Source organism: Microtus ochrogaster (assembly GCF_000317375.1).
Source record: "Microtus ochrogaster isolate Prairie Vole_2 chromosome 14 unlocalized genomic scaffold, MicOch1.0 chr14_random_3, whole genome shotgun sequence".
NCBI classification, from domain to species: domain Eukaryota; kingdom Metazoa; phylum Chordata; class Mammalia; order Rodentia; family Cricetidae; genus Microtus; species Microtus ochrogaster.
The window spans coordinates 1748362-1769844 of record NW_004949098.1 but is presented as its reverse complement, the minus strand read 5'-3'; the positions used below and the strand labels follow the sequence as shown (position 1 = coordinate 1769844).

Below are 21483 nucleotides of genomic sequence, written 5' to 3'. Positions count from 1 at the left end.
ACACTGATCTTGGGACCCTTCTGCCTCCCAAGACCTCGGATTGCAGGCCGTGTCACCACACCTGGCAAGAAAAACTGGGGAGAGAGAGACCATGTTCATGAATTAGAAAACTAACTTGGGGTAGATTTTATTCTCCTTACACTGACTCATAAATGTAATGTCAGCACTGAAACAGGTAAGGGAAATAACATGCAGGTGCACAACCTAGGGCTGGTACTCAATAGAGAATCCACAGACCAGTACTGACAGAACCAGCTGAGTGAGCCTTAGTTCCACCTCATTTTTCTACCCACCCACAACACACAAACAGACAAGTCACAGATCTAACTGGAAACTCTAAAACAGAGACCCGGGAAAATGAGAGATGTGACTCAGGCAGAGACGGGAGAAGCTCAGCAGAGTTTGGGTCCCAGCACCCATAGTCACTTAAGGAAGGAAGGAAGAGGTTACTGGGTATCTAAACTCCAAATAACAGTTCCAGAAAGATGAGAGAAAAGCAACAACTGCCAAGTTTCCCAGAACATGAGTCACTGCATTGAAAGGTTAACCCCAAAATGTGGATACAAATATACAAGCACCAAGGTACAATGCTATCATTTCATTACCGTGAAGACTTAAAACTACACACTTTGAAGTCATAAGGAGCAGAAGCCAGAATGACTGTTTCTCAACATGGCACTAAAGCGCTAATACCAGAATTGTAACAAGGAAACAGAAAGCAGATTGACAGTACAGGTCAGATCATCACTTTCAGGAGTAAAATGGCCACATGAGGGAAAGGACTCAAGAACACGAGAGGCACACCATGTATGCCATGGAGGTCAGTGCACATCTTCTCTGAAGGTAGTAAAGTTCCGCTCCATCTATAGGAGGTAGCCAGGAAGACGAAACAAGGACTGCATGAAATGCTCACCAGAAAAGCCACCCCGAGATGAGCGGCTCCAGAGGGCAGGTCTGGGCACTGACTCACTGATGGAGACACCAAGATCCAGGCTAGCTCTTGTGATGTTACAGGTGGGCTAGCCTTTACTCTGATGCATTCCAGCTTCCCAACCCATGATGGATTACCAAGTACACTCCTGTCCCCACAGTTTTGACCCCCTAGGGCTTGACTCATGCAGAAAGTAAGAAAAATACACTCTCTGACCAACTTCCTGCTGGACACTCACCACCCAGTCCACACTGTGGCCTCCCAGGTGTTCTGGGGTGTCTTCTGTTGAGCAGAATTGACTTAGACTTGACCTACGGAATTCTCACGAATGGTTTCTGTAAACTCTGAGGGGGAAATGAATCCAGATGACAACTCAGACTACACCTTCTCCTTGAAACTTCCACAGGAAAACAGCCCCCTTTTCTACCTAATGAGCCTGTCAACAAGGCATTTAATATTCTGTGTAGGGCTGGAGAGGTGGCTAGTGACTGAGAGTTCAGTTTGCCAGCATCCATGTCAGGTGGGTCATAGCAGCTGCAACTCCAGTTCCTGAGAATCTGATTCCTTCTGGTCTCTGGACACCCATGTACATACAATACAGACCGGGTGCTGGGAACTGAACTCGGGTCCTCTGCAAGAGCAAGTGCTCTTACTGATCCACCTCTACAGCACCTATTACACTTAACTCCCAATTTACTCCCCTTGCTCACATCCCAGTATGTCTCATTTTGGTGACATTGACTCCACTGGCTCCAGAAGGGGAAGGAATGTTGGGTGATTTCTCATTGTGGCGCCATAAACTGATGTGCAGATTTTATGCTAGGTACTGATAAGGTGAGGAGTGCTCTTTCATTTAATAGCTAAGTTCTTACAAAGCACATAATGGCTTTCAAACCAAATCCTGAGCTAATACACCTGCAGTTAACTAAAGGCATCCTCAGAACAAGGGCTTAAAAGAAAAATTTATTTTTACATGTGTATACAAGTTGGGTCCACACATGCCAGGGTGTGCATGTAGAAGACAAAGGGCAACTTTGAGAAATCAGTTCTCTCCTTCCACTCCAGGCTCCATAACTGAACTCGGGTCATCAGGCCCGAGCAGCCACCTCACCATTCCCAAGATCAAGACTTCTTTGATGCTTCTATTTCTTCCCATAATGCAGCTTCGATTTTTGAAGTGTCATATTCTCTCATCATATCAAACTCAAGCCATGGCTGGCTCCACTTCTGGGCTTCTTTCATTTGCTCCTCAGTTAAAGCAAGATCAAATCTGATCCCTTTAATGTTGAAGTATGGACGTTCCCAGCGTTTGGACCACGGCTTTGGCTTCATTTTAACTTGGAGCTAAGGAAAACAAAAATAGAATTTGGGCTGGGGAGATGCACACAAAAGTCTCCCTGAGTTTTCTGCAGGGTGCTTCTTCAAACTGGCACCTAAGCACAGGTGCACGGTCCTACCTTGTTAACAGGCACTTCCTGGCAGGACTCGTGTGGGACCGGCTTCATGTTAACATCAAAGGTGCTGAACTCAGGGAGGGCGTCCCGTAAATACAGCAGGCTGTCGTCCAGCCGCTTCTCCAACTTCACCACCTGGATCTCGTGGATTCGAGGATTATACAATTCAAAGCAAAGCTCCACACCTAAAAAGGGAACATGCTTACCACCTAAGTCCAGACTCCTGCAATACTTCATAGTACAGTCATGTACTTTGAAGCTAGCAAGTGGGACATGGAACAAACACATAAAATTTCTAAACTGGAGATTACTAAAGCAAAACAAACCAAATCCCATTTAAATTAAAAAGTGAAAATTGAACGATGTCGTGTAAGTCTCAGATTGGCCTACAGGTACGCCGGTGGATCACTGTCTTCATGGCCAGCTAGTCCCCCATGGGAGCTACCATCCCTGCACAGGTGGTCCTAGGCTGGATGAAGAGTTGGGGAACCATGAGCTTAGAAGTGGGCCAGCGAATGGCATTCTTCTATGGTTCTGTCTCAGTTCCACTAGAGCTGTGACCTGAACGTGTAAGCTGAAATAAACTCTCTTCCCCTAAGTATCTTTTGGACAGGAGTGTATTATGGCAGCAACAGAGGCTAAACTAGAACACTAGGCAGGGCCCTCTACTTGGTGAACAAGACACTGTTTTGAGCGTGACCCCTCCAAAACTCACCCTGAAGGGCTCCTCTCGCAGAGGCAGTTCTCTGACAACTTCATGCCTGAGAACCCTGAGGTGCACTAGGAAGAGTAAACACTCTCACTTGCCATTTCAATTCTTGATCTTTCTAGAACTTCACTATTTGTTCCTCTACTGTGCTGGTCATGGCATGTATGATTGCTTCTGAATCCAGAGTGCAGTGCTGAGTACAGCAGCTGTGTCATGACAGAAGCAAACTCCTAAGGACACCATCCTCTGTCCCAGAGGACTCTGGGAAAAGGAGGATCCTGCTAAATGTGAAGACTCACATCCCTAATCCTGTAATCTCAATGTTCAGAGGGCAAGAGACTGGAGGATTGCTTCAAGTTTGAGGTCAACCAGCTCCATATAGCAAAACCCTGGTCACTTGTGGCCTACATGGGAAGACCCTGTCTCACACACACTGCTAATAAAGCAAAAGGAGTCTTCCCTCACTGCCTCATTCACTGTCTCCACTCTTGAAGATGCCATGTTTATACAGGCAGGGTCTCACTATGTAGTCCAACCTGGTTTTGAATTAAAAGATATCCTCCTGCCTCAGCATATTCCTTGTGCTACAAAAACAGGCAAATGTGACCATGCCCAGCCCAGAAAGTCTAGTCCTAACAGGTGTTGTCCATATAATAAAAAGAAGCTTTCAAAAGAAAGTGGATCCTCCAACAGTCCATTAAACAGTAACACAAATCTCTATCCACTGCAAAGCACATGTTATCTCTTGGGGAAAACCCACTTTCACATTCTGGAAGCACAAGAAGAAATATACCTTGTCCTTCAATCGTGTTTCTAAGGGTAAAAGTAGCCCCAAGCCCTTTTCCCGACCGCTGGATGCAAATCCCCAGGAACTGGCTGGTTTTTCCACTGGCATATGGGTCGGCTGTGGTGACACGCAGTATGCTTCCTACAGGGTCAGAAGAGAAGCAAGCTCAGGCATGAGATGCAGGAATGAACACATAAGGCCTACAACTTAGTATGTTAGAAATAAATAACTAATGGCAAAACCCAGATAACTGGAGAATAATCTTTATGCAAAGAGAACTATCCCCCACACCTGCTGACGGACACCGGACCTCACTCACCGACATAGAACTCTGGGATGTGAAGCACCTTTCTCCTGTCAAGCATATCTTTTCGTTCTAGCTGAAATTTCAGAGGGTTTGTTCTGCCCCTTGGAGGAATGAATTCAGGACTCAGGAACCTATAAAGGAAGGCATTTTAAAAATGAGAAGGTAATTTGGGCCAATATAAGGGGCTGGAGTGGGGAAACTGGTTTACAAAGGAATGAAAGGTTATAATGTTGATGTATTCCATTTAAATAAGGAATCATGTTGTTTCTAAAGCTGAACTCTCAGCATTCCCGAGTACCCATCAGGCATTGTGCTTAAAAGCTTATAAAACATCTAGACCCCCACAGTCTGGACCTTAATTGTCCAAGAAGGCACATTTGCTAAGAGCTTAGCTGCCAGCCTGTGCAGTCACTGGGGTTAGAAAGCTTTAAGAATTGCACTCGGGAAGCAGAGGCAGGTACATCTCTGTGAGTTCGAGGACAGCCCATTTTACAGAGTGAGTTCCAGGACAGGCTCCAAAGCTACACAGAGAAACTGTCTCAAGCAAAACAAACAAACAACAACAACAACAAAATTACAACCCAGTAGAGAAAACATGTCATGTAGTCGGACGTTTCTGTCCCATCTGCCTGCTCCCAAATAACCACAGAGACTTACTATTAATTATAAGTGCTTGGCCGATAGCTTAGCCTTGTTTTTAGCTAGCTCTTGTAACCTAAATTAACTCACTTTTATTAATCTATATGCTGCTCCGAGGCTTATTTATCTCATGTATGTACTCCCATCCTGCTCGCTCTGCATCTCATGGTGTCTCCGAGACACCGCCCTTCTTTCTAGCATTCTACCTGCCCCGAAAATCCCGCCCAGTCATCAGCCAGTAGGCTCTTTGTTAACCAATGAGAGCAATACATATTTACAGTGAACAGCAGGACTACGCCACAGCAATGTCACTGGGCATGTACCCTGAAGGCAAGGATGAGACCCAGCCCCTTTCTGTTTCTTCTTTTGCTTTACCTCAACTGATACTTCCTGCCATGCCGTACTGTGTCACTGCAGGGCCAAAGTGACAGGGCCAGGATGACACAAAGTTAACTAAAACTGCTGAAACCCTGAGCCAAAGTAAATAGTTCCCTTTAAGATGATTAACTCAGTACCATAAATTAATCTTCATAGAAATTAGGTAACTTTGCTGTCATCTATATAGATAAAAACAACAACAACAACCTGAAGCTTACGGACAATGAACCACTGACACGTTACTACTGCTGTTTAGTTATAATTCTGTCACAGTTTAGTGTAAACACTGCGTGCCTCTCAGGCTGCAGAGCCTTGGCGACAGGTCTCCTGCTGAGCTGTAAGTATGGAGAAAAAATATTAAAATCACCAACTGCAAACCTCTCACCAAGCACGGTGGTGCTCACCTTGATCTGAACACTCAGTAGGCAGCAGCAGGCAGATCTCTGTAAGCTCACGGCTAGCCTGTCTACACAGGGAGACAAAACCTACACACACACACACACACGTATGTGTTGTACTGGGAGTGGGGTGCAGACCATAGCATCCACGTACGCGTGCGACGACAAGTTTTGGAGTAGGGTCTTTCCTTCTACTTTGTGTTCTAGGGATGGACCTGGGTGGACAGGCTTGCGCAGGAGACACCTTTACCACTGTTGAGCCATACTGTTTGTTACCTTTTGAAAACTGACTTCTTTTTAAATGTCTATGAGTGTTTGCCTGCATGTATGTATATGTATCACATACATGGCCTGGTTCCCTCAGAGAGCACAAAGAAGGTGCTGGATCCACAAGAGCTGGAATTGCAGATGGTTGTGAACCACTCTGAGGGTCCTCTGGAAGAGCCTCAAGTGTTCTTAACGGCTAGCCATCTCGTCAGCTTTTGAAAGATTATTTTCCCACCTCAATGAGATAATGTGGTCATAGAAAAATATTTTTTTTTTTCTAAATCATTAGCTAAGTCCAAGCAGATTTCAATTCAGAACTACAGGATATTTAAAATAGGGTCTACAAAGGGAGTTCCAGGACAGGCTCCAAAACCACAGAGAAACCCTGTCTCGAAAAAAAAAATAATAATAATAAAATAAAAAAATAAAAAAATAAAATATTTAAGCCCAGGGACAAGCTACGCCCCTTTAACGGAGCCTATAATCGCACAAAGTTTTTCCCATGAAAAGTCAGGTTTGTTTTGGTTGTGAGTGTTCTGAAACAGGCTCTAGCTATGCAAACCTAGGTGGCTCAGAAATTCACCGCGTTAGCCAACAGACTCTACCCAGGAGGAAAGCTTTGGGACGTCAGATCAACTCAAATACGTTCACAGGTGCAGCTAAGATGAAAAGTTTAGAACACATAAAACTGAGGAATGGGAGTTCAAGCCTGCGTCCCTTCAGGATCTAGACGGGGCAGACGCGGAACTCGAGTAAGTGCTACGAGGTAAGCAGGTATCCAACCTTGCGAACGCCCAGGCAGCTCCGGGAGCTGCAGACGCCCGAGCGTGCGCACGCCCTCTAGGCCGCGGCCGCCTCACCTTCTCTGCTCCTCCGGGGCTTGGCGCCGGTCCACCATGACAGGTTTCGGAGGTGGCTTGAACCCACTGGGCTCGGAAGGTCCGGTGCTCTGAAGCCGGCTCGGTCCCGTGCGGACACAGAAGACATCAGACGCGACTGTAGCGAGCCGCGGCCTGGCCGTTCGGAAGCTCCGGGCCAGGTTCAGGGACACCCTACAGCCTTCTGCCATGGGGGCCGCCATGTCGACACATGCAATACAGGACTACAGCTCCCAGAAGTCAGTGCGACGAGGTATGGCCAGACGGTGGCTCCTATGGGACCAATCTGCTTTCCTGTGAATCACCGCTAGTTTGGGGACACTGTATTGCCAAAAGTATATAATGTCCTCTTCTCCATAATTTACAAAGTTACACTCCCCTAAGGGCAGGCAGATTTGTACTTTGCCTAGATACTGTGACCTCATTTGCATTGTGAGTGAGTGTGGAATGTGTGTTTGTGTATGTTCGTGAATGTGAGCGTGATTGTTGGGGCCCATGGAGGCCAGTTCCCTGGAGCAGGAGTTACAGGCAGTAAGAAGGTACCCCGCATGGGTGCTGAGAACCTGGGTCCTCTAAAGCATCAGTAAATGATCCTAACAGCTGGAACGCCGCTCCAGTCTTGTTTCCGCTTGTTATTTGCCTGTGCCTGTATGCAAAAACACAACTGTCTCCTCAAAGGGAATAGATAGTTTATTCTGGAGCCAAGTATTAGTGACCATGGCTTAGGAACATAGATTTAAGTCCCATCAATCCATGTTCTGATGAGGTAACAATTTCATGAAGTTTTCATGATATCACAACAAAGAAGGCTGTAAAACACTCCTTAAATACATTGGTGGGTCCATCAATTTAGGTGCACCTTTGGTGTTAACATGAAGCCGGTCCCACACGAGTCCTGCCAGGAAGTGCCTGTTAATAAGGTAGGACCGTGCACCTGTGCTTAGGTGCCAGTTTGAAGAAGCACCCTGCAGGAAACTCAGGGAGACTTTTGTGTGCGTCTCCCCAGCCCAAATTCTATTTTTGTTTTCCTTAACTCCAAGTTAAAATGAAACCAAAGTGATCAAATTCAGGCCATCAGGCTTGGTGGCAGGTACCATTTCCCACTAGCCATCTCTCTGGTCCTGACCCTGAATACTGATCCTCATGCTTCTGTCTCCCAACCACTGTTTTTAATAACCTGGATAGATTACCCTGAAATGATGAAGAAAAAACAAACAAACAAACTGGGTGTTCTTCTTAAAAAATAAAAGAGGCAGGGGTGTTCTTCTTGAACACGAGGCACAGGACAGACACGCACGGCGGAACAAACACAGACACGACACGGCGGCTCCCACGTGGGTCCACTTTAATGGGGGAGGGAAACACAGAAGGGCAGAGGAACGTGGGGGACACACGAGGAAAGACAAACGGGGGGGAGAGAGAGGGGGGGGAGGAGAGAGAGAAAGAGAGAGAGAGAGAGCCTCGTGTGGCCCTGCCTTTTTAACGGGGAGCACAAGGGTGTGCACAGGTATCCGTAGTCCAGGGGGAGCATGGGAGTTGTAGTTTTCCAAAAGAACAACACTGGGTGTGATGGCTCGGATAAGAAATGTCCTCAGAAAGGTTCATGTAATGAAACCTTGGTCCTACCTGGAGGTATTATTATTAGGAGGTGACTCCATCATGAAAGTGACCAAATGGGCAATAAGGATCTGGAGCCTAGTTGTTGGAAATGGTGCACCTGAGTGACTTTGAGGAGTTTCTGTTGTCCCAGGCCCCTTCCTTTCACCTTCTCTTTGCTTCCTAACTTCCATGAAGTGAGCAGCATCCTGCCTGGCTCACACACTACAGCTGGCTCACCTCTGGTCAGAAGCAATGCAGTATGTATGCTGTAAACTGAAAATGTCTCCAAAAGTGAGGGCCAAAATCAATGAACAAAACCAAATTCCTCTTGTGAGTCGTCCAGCCACAGAAAGAGAGAGCATGGATCTACTGAGAATTCTGGGGGAGTCGGAAATCAGGCGGGGCCCTGGAGGGACGGCTCACACTGTAAAACTCTTAAGCACAAGGAGTCAGGCTTAGTCTCCAGCACCCACGTAAACGCCTGGCATGATATCACCCTCCACACACAAGCACAAGTGTACCTACACCCAAACATGTGTTCAAAGGCAAAAATTCAAAATACAGAAAACATCTTTCACAGAGAAGTCACCTGGACCATTTGTTGAGCTTTCAACAGATCAGCAGGTGGGTACCATGTACGCACTGTGGTCATCAAGGAGGATTTGGGGAAGTGATTTACTCTGAAGAAGTCACTGTAGATGGTAGGAGCATGTGGGAATACATTTTCTCCCAACAAGCACAACCAAGAAAGCTTCCAGAAGAATGGAGACCTGGAGTCAACCTCAGAGACATGCTTAATGAGGCCAGTCAGAAGAGATTAGGATTAATCTGAAGAGATCAGAGAATGCTAAGCCCCTGTCATGGTTAATCTTGATTACCAATTTAACAGGAGCTAGAATCACCAAAGAGACAAGCCTATGGGCATTTCTGTGAGGGATTATCTAGATTAGATTAATTGAGGTGGTGTATTAGTCAGGATTCTATAAAAGAACTAAACCAACAGAATGGATATGTGTATGCATTGATTATGTGTGTGTGTATTTATATATATACACACATAAAATAGTAAAAGGGGATTTATGAGGCTGATTTACAGAATGTGGCCCAGTAGTCTAATGATGGCTGCCTCACAAGTGAAAGGCTGATAACATGGTATTTGTTCAGTCTGTGAGACCTGATATTTTAGTAGTCCCAGTTTGGTGCTGGAGATGCTGGGGTGGGGGAGGGGGCGCATGAGTCTTCAGTCTATAATGTATTACTAAAGAAACAGGACTCAATACCCGCTGCAGCAACAGCATAGGTGATCATGTCTGTGAGAGTAAGGGCAAGCAGGAATAAAGGAAAGCTTCCTTCTTCCACGTCCTTCCATCTTGGCTGCCACCAGAAGGGATGGCCCAGATTTAGGGTGGGTCTTCCTGTTTCATGTAACCCAGTTAAGAAAACTCCTCTGAGAGCAGCTTGGGTTTTAATTGATTCCATGTGGTCAAGTTGACAACAGATGGAAAGACCGGTCCTCAAAGAAAGCAGTACATTCCATGGGCTGGGGTCCTACACTGCGCAAAAGGAGAGAGATTGAGCTGAATATCAACATTCACCCCTGCTTCTTGACTGTGGGTGTCATGTGACTACCTGCTTCCAGCTTCTGCTGCTGTGGTGGACCACACCCTTGAACTGTGACTAAAAGCCTCCCTTCTTTCAGTTGCTTCTGTCAAGTATTTTGTTGAAGCTATAAGAAAGATGATTAACTCACTCCTAAAACCTAGCCCAGGAGATCATGCTTAGAAACCAGATGTAGGTCTGGAGAGATGGCTCAGGGGTTAAGAGTACTGTGGGTTGCCCTTCCAGAGGTCCTGAGTTCATTTCCCAGCAACCATATGGTGGCTCACAACCATCCGTAAGGAGATCGGGTGCCCTCTTCTGGCATACAGGCATACATACATACAAAACAATGTATACATAATAAATAAATAAATCTTAAAAAAAAAAAGAAACCAGATGTAGACTATTCCACCCAACCTTTGGTAGCTCCGGAGTCCTTATACTAGTCAACAACTTCCCTAGTCATTGTTCTGATCGGTATTATTTTTATTTCAAAGCAGATACTTGAAAATGCATTCCAGACAGATTTGGTCCCCAATAGAGCCTCCTAATCTTCTGTAGATGGTTCTTCTTCCTCTTCTGGTTCTCAGTTTCTGAACTGACAAAGTCACCAAGCCCACCCCCTCCCGGAATCCCCAGGCCTTCTTTGCAGAACCACCCAGAGTGAGTGATGGGCACTCTCAGCACTCAGAACCCTTTTGATTATCCTCACCCGCTTCCCTGTGTCCTGCGTCCTGAAATCCGAAGCTGGCTTCTCCACTTACATTTTCCCAGGACAGAAAATGAGAGTGAGAGGAGGGCTGGTGTTGTGGACCACTGTCCCCAGGGCATGACAAGTATCACCCCTTTGAACTCTCAGTAGCTATGATTGACCACAGGAAACAGGAAACCTGCACAAAATCAGGTCCATTAACCAGCTGTCATGAGTGAGTGGGACCCTCACGGGGTCATGCCTCTCCCTAAGGATTTAGATAGTTAAGAATTTGCTTGAGAAAGGGAGAACTTTCTTCAGTGGTGTAGCGACTGGTACATTGTCCATGTGTCTCTAAGGAACCTCTCACCCAGACTCTTATGAGAAGCCCCAGAGCAGCTCACAGACTGGCCAGGCTACACTTGGCTGGAAATCCAAGAAGACAATATTCTATGTATTCTATGTCTGTCACTTGTCCAAAGGCTAAAAAGAACTGTCATTCAGGGGACAGCGCAGCTGGTGTGCTCAGTGAAAGCAAAGGATGGTAGGAAAGACGTACATGGAAGAATAATCTTTGAGACAGCAGGAAAGTAAAGATCAAGCTAAACAGTAGTCAGTGAACGCTACTCCCCCGTCTTCCTCCTGCTCAGGAGAGAGAGAGGGCCATGGTGGCGCACGCCTTTAATCCCAGCACTCAGGAGGCAGAGGCAGGCGGATCTCTGTGAGTTCGAGACCAGCCTGGTCTACAGAGCTAGTTCCAGGACAGGCTCCAAAGCCACAGAGAAACCCTGTCTCAAAAAACCAAAAAAAAAGAGTCCCACTCGATGGGTCTCAGCTCCCAGCTAGCCAGGGAGCAGCTTCGAGTAGAGCCCATGCTCCAGAGATCTGTGAGTATTAACCTTCCCATTTTATAGAAAGAACATAGAGTTTAATAACATATTCAAGGTCACTGTGGTGGTTTGAAAGAAAATGGTCCCCAAAGGGAATGGCACTATTAGAAATGTGGCTCTGTTGGAGTAGACAGAGCCTTGTTGGAGGAAATGTGTCACTGTGGGTAGGCTGTGAGGTCCCATGTATGCTCAAGTCATGCCCAGTGAGACAGTTCACTTCCTGTTGCTTTTGGATCAAGATATTAGAACTCTCAGCTCCAGCACCATGCTGTCTTGTTTCCCATGCTGATGACAATGGACTAAACCTCTGAACTGTAAGTGAGCCACCACAATTAAATGTTTTCCTTTATAAGAGTTGCCATGGTCATGGTGTCTCTTCACAGTGTACAAACCCTAACTAAAACAATCACCTTTACTCAACTACATTAGCAATGCAAGCTTCCAGTGTGGAATTGGTGGAATTGTCAAATTCCTGCTTCTGGGGGTAGGGTGGGTGGGGGGTAGGGAGAGGAAGAAAGATTGCTAAAGGCAAAGGCCAACAGACAGCTCTGTCCTCCTCATCTAGTTCCAGAGCGAGCTTGTGGCTGAGGGGTGTGTGTGTGTGTGTGTGTGTGTGTGTGTGTGTGTGTGTGTGTGTACAATTTTGGGAGTCAGTTCTCTCCTTCATCTCTGTGTCAGGGATATCGCCAGACTTGCCAACAACTGCCTTTTCCCATAAGCTATATCCTTGGCCCTGAAGAGAGCGGGACGGAAAGGAATAAATGAAGGAGAATCCTGCTACTCAGATACTTCGAGGCTGAATTAAGTAAGGTCAGATGCTGATGTGTGTTAGCAGCATTCACAGTCTTGTAACGTGGCACTCAAGCCTCAAGTTCTTCAGAATGGGCTCCAGTGTTGGCTTAACCTGGATATTCCTAAAGGGTTAGAGCAAATGAGTCTGGGATAAAGGACACAAACATGCAGTTTTAACCCATTCCCCGGAAAACTGACTTCCCAGAAAAGAAACTTGACTCTTTTGACTGAGCACAGGCACTTTGAAAATTAAAAGAAGCAGACAGTGGCCTGGTATCACTCGTTCATCATAGACGCAATTCCCACCTTTGGGAACCCTGCCTGGAGGATCCAGCCAAGTCATGACAGAGACACGGGTCATCCTTGATGCCAGAATGCCCCAAGAATTCCCCCTTTATTGTGTCCAGGGGCAGCTTATGTAGGGATAGCCATGCCCCAGCCAAATGCACCAGAAACCATTCCCCTTCCATCAGGAACTCCTGAAGGTCTCATGCTCGGAGCAGCTGTAGGCACTCAGATCAGGGGAAAACAAATTGTTTACAAGAAATTCAGGATCGGGGGTTCACTGCTCCCAACAGAGAGTCATTCCTGACATGGGAAGGAGACGGTGAGGACTGGGACTCGAGACCACACTTCACACAGTAGGTAATGTTTGCAGAGGGGACTCGAGGGAAGGAAAGAGAAAGTGCCTTAACAACAGGAAAGGAAATCTGGACTCAGAAGCAGTGAGAGCAAGAAGAAACCAGCAGAGAAGTCACCCTCCAGAGTGACAGTGAGGGGTAGCTCTCGGGAGCCAGGATTGCAATGATTAATATTGCCATCCCGACAGGATCTAGAGTCATAGTAAGGGAGACAAACCTCTGAACATGTCTGTGAGGAAGTTTCTAGACTTTTAATTAAGGGAGAAGATCCACCTTAAATGTGGGTGGCACCATTCCATGGGCTGGGAATATAAAGAAGAAAGTGAAAAACTCAAACAGGAACAACCAAACTGCGATGTGACAGCAACCTTGGGCTTCTGCTGCCCTGCCACCCACCAGGAAGAACTGTGTCCTGGGACGTTTGGCGGAAATAAGACCTTTCCTACTTCTGTTGCTTCCTATCAAGTAGTTTGGGCATGGCAATGAGAAAGAGTAACTCACAAAGAGATGTAGAGCGACATCCTTATCTGTAAGACACCTGCAGCCAGCCACCCGCAAGGCTTCTGTCTTACAGTCTAGAGGTCACCTGTCCCTATTGTTTGAGAGCAGTGCTGTCTCTGCTCTGTTGCTCTGACAACAAGCCCCTGAAAAGTGACAGGTAGAGAGACTCCGGGAAGCCATGAGGGTGGGATTAATGAGCAGTTGTGGAGTGAGAGAACTCAGGTGCAGCTATCCATAGGGCAGGAAGCCCAGATGAACTTTGTATATACATTACTGCAAAATGCAGCCCACATCCACTTTAATCCCTCGATGGCAATAAGGGGGCAGCTTCTCTCTATATAGCCCTGGATGTCCTGGAACTTGCTTGGTAGGCCAACCTTGAACTTACAGAGATCCACCTGCCTCTGCCTCATAAACTCTTTTTTTTTTTTTGATTTTTTGAGACAGGGTTTCTCTGTAGCTTTGGTGCCTGTCCCGGAACTAGCTCTTGTAGACCAGGCTGGTCTCGAACTCCCAGAGACCCGCCTGCCTCTGCCTCCCGAGTAAAATAAAAAAATAAGAGATGAACAGCCTCTGAAAGAAACATTCAAGGATGTCCTCTGACTACCACACACGCGCACACACACACACACACACACGCACACACACACACACACACGCACTAGCTGTTATTAGCACGTCTGGAAAGGAAGGACAATTATGCATTTTTTCTAATTAGTTCTGAATTACATTCCTGAGGCAGTAGGTGGAGTTGAGGCAGGGGCTACAATCTTTGCCATTGAGAGGATGAAGCAAGGGGACTATGGGTTCAAAGCCAGCTTGGACTACATAGCATAGATCCTTTTTTGACAGAATGAAAGAAAAAAAAACAGAAAATGCGGTGGTTAAATAAACTAATGTAAGAATTATAAAGGTATAGACCTTTTCGCAAAGAACCAACCAAGGAAAAGAGCAGTCACCAACAGTACGCCAAAATGACCAGCAGGTGGCACCACCTACCCATGGAGGATTCCTACAGCTCCTGGGCTAACCCTCCTTCACTTGATAAGCAAAACCTTAAATTAAGCACCTTGCTTCCGCTGGAACTATTGTATTCTATTTCTATTTTCCTGATGGAGAGTCCTCTCCTGTTTCCATTCCAGCTATCATTAAAAATATTTTTTATAAGTATACCCCCACAAGTTTAACAAAACACTGTCTCTTAAGAAAGTGTGTTACCCATGTTCTGAGCACGGTGCCCTACAACCACCAGGAGCCACAGCTGTGTCCTGACACATGCCAAGGCCATTCAGAAACCCTTGCTCTGCAGCTGTGCACTCACACTGGGATCCCTGTGGGTGGAGGGTTTCTCCGAAATTCAGGGAAGCTTCAGGGTATGGCTTCTTTCAATGCAGGATTGGGGTATTGTTAATTTTTAAAGGTAGTGTGCAAAACCATGAGTTTGATTACAGTATTTTGTAATGTATGCCATTATACTTTATTCCTATTATCCTCCCTCCCCAGTCCCTTCTCTACCCACCTTGCTGTCCCCTTCCTCCCTCTAACACCCTCTTCTGGTTTTGTCACATATTTTCCATTACCCACTGTGACCACTTGACACAAATGACATTTCGGTGGGAGGAGAAATCCCTCCATCTGATTGGCCTGTGCACATGGTTGTTGATTGATGTGGGAGGGCCCAGCCCTTTGTGCTGGAGCCATCCTGGGCAGGTGGTCCTGGGTTCTATAAGGAAGGCAGATGAATGTGGCCTAGTGCAAGCCAGTAAGAATCTTTTCTCTGTGGCTCCTGCCTCTGCTCCTGTTTGAGTATCTGCCTTGACTTCCCTCAGTGACTGTCTTAGTCACTGCTCTATTGCTGTGAAGAGACACCATGATTAAGGCAATTTTTACAAGGGAAAAATTCTCTTTGGGGTCTTGCTTACAGTTTCAGAGGTTATCATCAAGATAGGGAACATGGTGGCATAGTGCTAGAAAAGGAGCTGAGAGTTCTATATCCTGATACATAGGCAGAGAGAGAGAGAGAGAGAGAGAGAGAGAGAGAGAGAGAGAGAGAGAGAAACTCTAGGCTTGGCTTGGTCTTTTGAAACCTCAAAACTCACCCCCAGTGACCACACATCGTCCAACAAGGCCACACCTCCTAATAGTGCCATTTCCTGATGATCAGGCATTCGAATCTAAGAGCCTATGGGGACCATTCTCTTCAAACCATCATAGTGATGGAGTATAAATATCTAAGCCAAATAAACACTTTCCTCCCTAAGTTGCATTTGGTCATGATGTTTTTTTTATCATAAATAAATTTTTAAAAAAGCAAACTAGAATACTTCCTTACCCACTTAGGATATACTCCTTCTTTCTTATGAATCCTCATCTACTTTCACCAAGAAGCCACATCTGTGTGTGTGATTTCATGTTTCTCTGTGGCTGAATAAAGCTCCATTGTGCTTATGAACCACATTTATTAGTCATCTGTTGGGGACCAACTAAGGCTAGTTCCATTTCTTGGCTATTATGAACAGTGCAACATACACATGGGTGTGCAGGTTTCTGCTGACTTGGAGTCGTTTGGGTTGTACACTCTGGACTAAAACCCTTCCTTCCTTTCTTCCTTCCTCTTTTCCTTCCTTTCTTCCTTCTTCCCTTCTTCCCTTTCTTTTTCTTCCCCCCTTTTTATTGAAAATATCTCCCCTCCCCATATAGTGTATCCTGATGGTTTCCTGCCCCTCTACTCCTCTTAGTTCCTCCCCACCTCCACTCCACAGTTGTCTTTCTGGGTACTAAGACCCTTTCTAATCTACTGTGGCAGGACTTCAGTGTCAACTGAGATTTCATGGTTTGAGTTAGCAACTAGTCATGTCTTGTCATTGTGCTTATTGGATACCCAAGTGGAGAAGGTGGTTGGTATGAGTTTGGGGTATAGTGCCGTGATCTGGGTTAGAAATAAATATAGGGTGCTCTTCTGGGGTAATGGAAATAACTATCAGAACAGCACTTTTAGACAACAATTCATATTTCTCTCTTCTTTTAAATTTCCTCAAGTCCCCCCACCCCCACCCGACACCTCTATTCAAGAAGGTGAGCCAGCAGAAAGCAATTGCCACAGACATTTCTGCTGGTGTCTGGCTGAAGCCCGCACTTGCTGGGGAGATGTGAGCTGTAAACATAACAACAGAGGGAGTGCCTTTACCTCTGTCATCACAAATGGGAGTTCCCACAGGTGGAAAGGAGTGAGAGAAAACAGTAGAAACAGTCTGGAGTGTTTGGAGGATTCCAGAAAGACACAGCCACACCCTAGAAAGGTTCCAAAGTCCCAGAGTACTGGGTAAGTCCCAAAGGGTGGGACCATGCATGATGTTTTCTGAGCAGCATTCTGGGAAAGAGTGGGGGTGAACAGAGTTCCATGGGACTCCATTGAGATGTCGGGGGACCTGTGACAGAGAAACAAGTCCCAACAGAGCCCCAGAGGAGGCTGAGAGCTACTGCCTCCCGGAGAAGACTCCAGTGGCCTCTAGAAGTGGATTGGTGGGAATTACATTTCTGTTGCTCCTTGGAAAGGTAGATGGTGGTGGTTGTGGGGCTTTGGGCTGGTTGACAATGTGACACTACCTGGAGTCACCCAAGAGGAGAGCCTGACTGGGGAATTTCCTGGATCTGGGTGGCCTGTGAGCATGTCTGTAGGGATTGTCTTGATTTCTAGTTGATGTGGGAAGATGCAGCCCATTGTGGGTGGCACCACTCTCTAGAAAGAGGCCCCTGAAGTGCAGAAGAAGGGGAAAGCGAGCAAGACAGTAAGGGTGCATTTGTTCTCTCTCTACTGTATATGTGATGTAAATAGTTGCTTGAGATCCTGCCTTCAGGTCCCTGCAGTGGAAGGCTGTAAACTGGAATTCTAAGGAAAATCAACCCTTTCTTCCTTAAGCTTTTTTAAAAAAAAAAAAAAGATTTATTTATTACATGTACAATGTGCCTCCTGAATGTACACCTCCATGCCAGAAGAGGGCGCCAGATCTCATTACAGATGGTTGTCAGCCATCATGTGGTTGCTGGGAATTGAACTCAGGACCTCTGGAAGAGCAGCCAGTGCTCTTAACCTCTGAGCCATCTCTCCAGCCTCTTCCTTAAGCTTTTGTGTCATGGTATTTTATCACAATAGAAATGAAACTATAACAAGCTCTAGATAGAGACCAAGCTGAATCTAACTGAGCCTAAATTCCTTCCCACGCATCTGCGGGCTGAGATAGACTTCCAGATTGTGACACAGGTCAGCAGTTTGGGGGTAGACTTAAGGAAGAACACTAGGTCTAGAGATCTGACTCTTCTGAACTCTGAGCAGCTCTGCACCCCAACCAGAGAAAAGTGAACTGCACACCCACAAAGAAACAACTGTGAGTCTATTTATAGTTAAGAGAGACTCTCTCTGCCTTTGACTGGTGTGGTTTTATGATTTTATTTTTAATTATGTGTATGTTTATCTGTGTCTGTGTGTTGGATATGTGCACATGAGTGCAGGTACCTGTGGAGACCAGAAGAGGGCATCTGGCCACTTGGAGCTAGAGTTACAGGTCTTTTTGAGCCATCTGACCTGGTTGCTGGGAAATGAACTCTGGTGCTCTGCATGAACAATAAGTGCTTAACTGCTGAGCCATCTCTCCAGCTCCTTGTCCATATTTTATTTACTCTGTTCCTATAGCCACCAGAACATAAATATCTCTTAACCAGCTCTCTTTGTTTTCTCTGAGAAGAGTAACAGCCAGAATAGAGCACGAATTCTCACAGTAGTTAGTGTCAATGCGATTATGTCTTCCCAAGCCCTCTAGACAAGGACTGCTGTGATTTCTGTGTTCTCGTCATTTTTCCTAAGCCTAATTAAAGTTTTTGGAGCTTCTAATCGGATTACACCATAGCAGGTTCCCTGAGGGCGAGCATGATGTCCTCTTTCTCCTGCTGCTTTCTTGTACAAATCCTTTTATTACAGTTAGAAGGAAACCCCAAGTTCTGTCCAGGGCCTTGCACCTCCCCAGACCAGGCGCTCGCCCTGTTGTTTCAGAGGCATCTCTTAGCAAGTATCCCCATCTTCAGTATCTGGGCTTGATAGCCTTTTTTATTAGCCATTTCTTCTGTGCACAAGAACAGCGATCCCGCCTGCCCTCGCCTGCTGCCTGCACTTTGCACACTCCTCATCCTTGAGATCATGACATCCCTCATCCCTGGTTCCCATGAACGCTTTCACAGCAACCTGAGCTCTTCAGAGTACTGTTCACACCGCCTCTGCAATGCCATCGTCTTTTTTTGTTTGTTTCATACTTTGAAATAGCATTTCACGTAGCACATAGCTGAGGAACTCCTGATCCTCCTGTCTGTGGGATTATATAGATGTGAGCCACCACACTAGCTTTTTTTTAAAACAAGGTTTCTTTGTGGTGTAGCTTTGGTGCCTGTCCTGGAACTATCTCTTGTAGATCAGGCTGGCCTTGAACTCACAGAGATCTGCCTGCCTCTGCCTCACAAGTGCTGGGATTGAAGGTGTGTGCCACCACCACTCAGCTGCTCATCACCTTTTAAAGTACTTATTTAGTCTTAGAATGTGTAATATTGAGTTCACACAATCAGAGAAAAAAAGTGTGTTCGCCCTCATATGCAGAGCATAGTCTATAGTGTGTGCATAGTCTACAGTGTGTGCATAGTCTATAGTGTGTGCACAGTCTATAATGTGCATAGTCTATAGTGTGTGCATACAAATGCACAAGTGGGTACAGCTTACCAAGTAGAAAGGAGATCAAAAAAGACTATTAGGAAATGAGGGAGGATTAAATGGAGGTGATGAAGACTCAAGTCATGAAAGAGAACACAAAACTAACTGATGTTCTAGTTCTAACTCTGTCATGAAATTTTCAGTTTTGGGTGGTAAAAGTACATAAAATGTGCTCAATAGTGAAAGTGTCAAATCCAGTGTGAGGCTCCACAGCTTCAGAGTGCCTGCTCTGTGGAGAAGTTCACTGAGATGGATAGACTTTGGGTCTGGTGAAGCTCAGGGCATGACGATTTTATTTGAAATTCTTTATAATCAGGTTTGGATTTTAAAATGTTTACTTACTATAATCATACAGATTTGGGAGTGAGGGGCACAGGCATTCCACGGTGCACAAGTGGAGGTCAGGGGACCATCTGCAGAAGTTGGTTCCCTTTCCATCTTGCAGGGTCCAGGGCTCAAACAATATAATTCTTGTTTCCCAATTTCCAGACCCCTTCTCTCCGCGTTAACATAGCATGTGTTTATCGGTGTAAAATAATGTCAGAGGCAGTCTCCCGTGTCAGTGAGCATGCACCTTCAGCATCTATGGTGATGCTTGCCAGGGGCTAGCTGATGTGGTTGCTCATGCTTCATTTGGCTGAGGCCCCCAGAGGCGGGTGGAGGGGGGTAGAGGGGAGAGGGAGGGGTAGAGAGGAGCAGAGAGGAGTGGAGAGGGCGACATTTAGCCCTTGATGGACAAATCTGAGGCCGTGCCAAGCTAAGAATGCGGACAACAGCAGCTGGGAATGGACCAGGTAGTTGTTAGGCAGCAGCAAGCCCTTCCCACTGCGCTTTGTGTTAGATTATGACATAACCTTGAAAGCTAATCTGAGCATTTAAGCAGAAGAACCTTCTGGAGGGGTACAGAGTAGAGATGGACTGTGTGCCGTAAGGTGCCCCAGCTGTGACAGCAGCTGCTGGGAGTCCAGTGAAGATGGGAAAGGGATGAAATGCCATACCCCTGCATCAAGTGAATTCTGAAACAGAGTGATATAAATATTACTTAAGAATGGTCTTTATTCCCATTTATAGGATGATCTAACCAAGTCCTCGGACAGCCAATGAAAACACGAGCATGTGAAAGAGTCCCAGCGGTGGCCTTGACACCAACATGGTGTAGCTGCTTCCTCTTTCCACCTTCTCCCAGGTTTGGGTCTCATTTAACTTAGGCTGACCTTGAACTTAATCACTACATGGTTGAGAATGATTTTTTTCCTTCTTTCCTTTCTTCCTTCCTTCTTTCTTTCTTCCTTTCTTTCTTTCCTTCCTTCCTTTCTTATTTCCCTTCTTCCTTCCTTCTTTCCTTCCATTCTTCTTTTCTTTTTAAATGTCTGTTGAGTCAGGGTCTTACTGGTTACTTATATAACCCTGACTGGCTCCGCACTTGTTATGCAGACCAGACTGGCTTTGAACTCACAGAGAACCACTTGCCTCTGCCTTCAGGATGCTGAGATTAATGACAGGCACCACCAAGCTTGTGTGTGTGTCCACACATGCATCACATTTTGTATGTGGACACAGAGGACGTGATGTGAGAGGATGTGAGAGCTGGTTTCTCTTCTTCCCCCACATAGGTTTGGCAACAGTGCCTTTACTCACGGAGCCATCTCGTTGGCCCAAACTTTGAACTTCTGATTCTCTTTCTTCTACCTCCCCAGTCACAGGCATGTGTTACCTTTCCAGCTTCTGGGGTTCTGGGGATTGAATTTAGGGGCTAGTGCATGCTAGACAAACATGATACAAACTGAGCCACACTTCTGCCTCCCAAGTGTTTTGAGTGCCTGCTTTGTGCCAGGCGCTTTGGAGGCACTCAGGGTATAACTCTCACATACGCAGATGGTGTGCCAGTATCACTCTTCGGGTTCCTTGGTGCCGCCAGCTACGGGAGCAAATGCTTGAGTGTAAGCGTAAGGTGGCGTGACTAGACTCAGAGGAAGTCACGGAACTTTGTCATCTGTCTAGGACAGCCAGAGACATTGCAAATCTGCTACTGTTGGTGCCTAATCTTAATCTTGCCCGTTATGAAGGAGAAGGGCATGGCTTGTGCTAAAGCACCAAGGAGAGACTGTGAGCCTAATATGCAAGTGTGAGGTGCCCAGAGGGTGTGCAGGAGGTAGAGCTGAGGTTGAGCAGAGCAGAACCTCATACTACCTGCAAAGGACTGAGGTTTTTTTCCATTATGTGATAAGGAGACACCAAAGGATGCTCCATGGAGAAATGATGTAATTGGT

General features: G+C 46.1%; 1 protein-coding gene across 1 annotated transcript; it reads right to left on the bottom strand.

Annotated features, from left to right (window-relative positions):
- Positions 1-1874: 1874 nt before the first annotated feature.
- On the bottom strand, positions 1875-6962 carry Mrpl19 (mitochondrial ribosomal protein L19). The gene is made up of 5 exons (XM_005364703.3): positions 6731-6962; positions 4201-4319; positions 3888-4022; positions 2389-2570; positions 1875-2275 (listed from the first exon to the last, which is right to left on the bottom strand). The coding sequence occupies exons 1-5, from the start codon at positions 6949-6951 to the stop codon at positions 2054-2056; spliced, it is 879 nt and encodes a 292-aa protein (XP_005364760.1). The 5' UTR covers positions 6952-6962; the 3' UTR covers positions 1875-2053.
- Positions 6963-21483: the final 14521 nt, after the last annotated feature.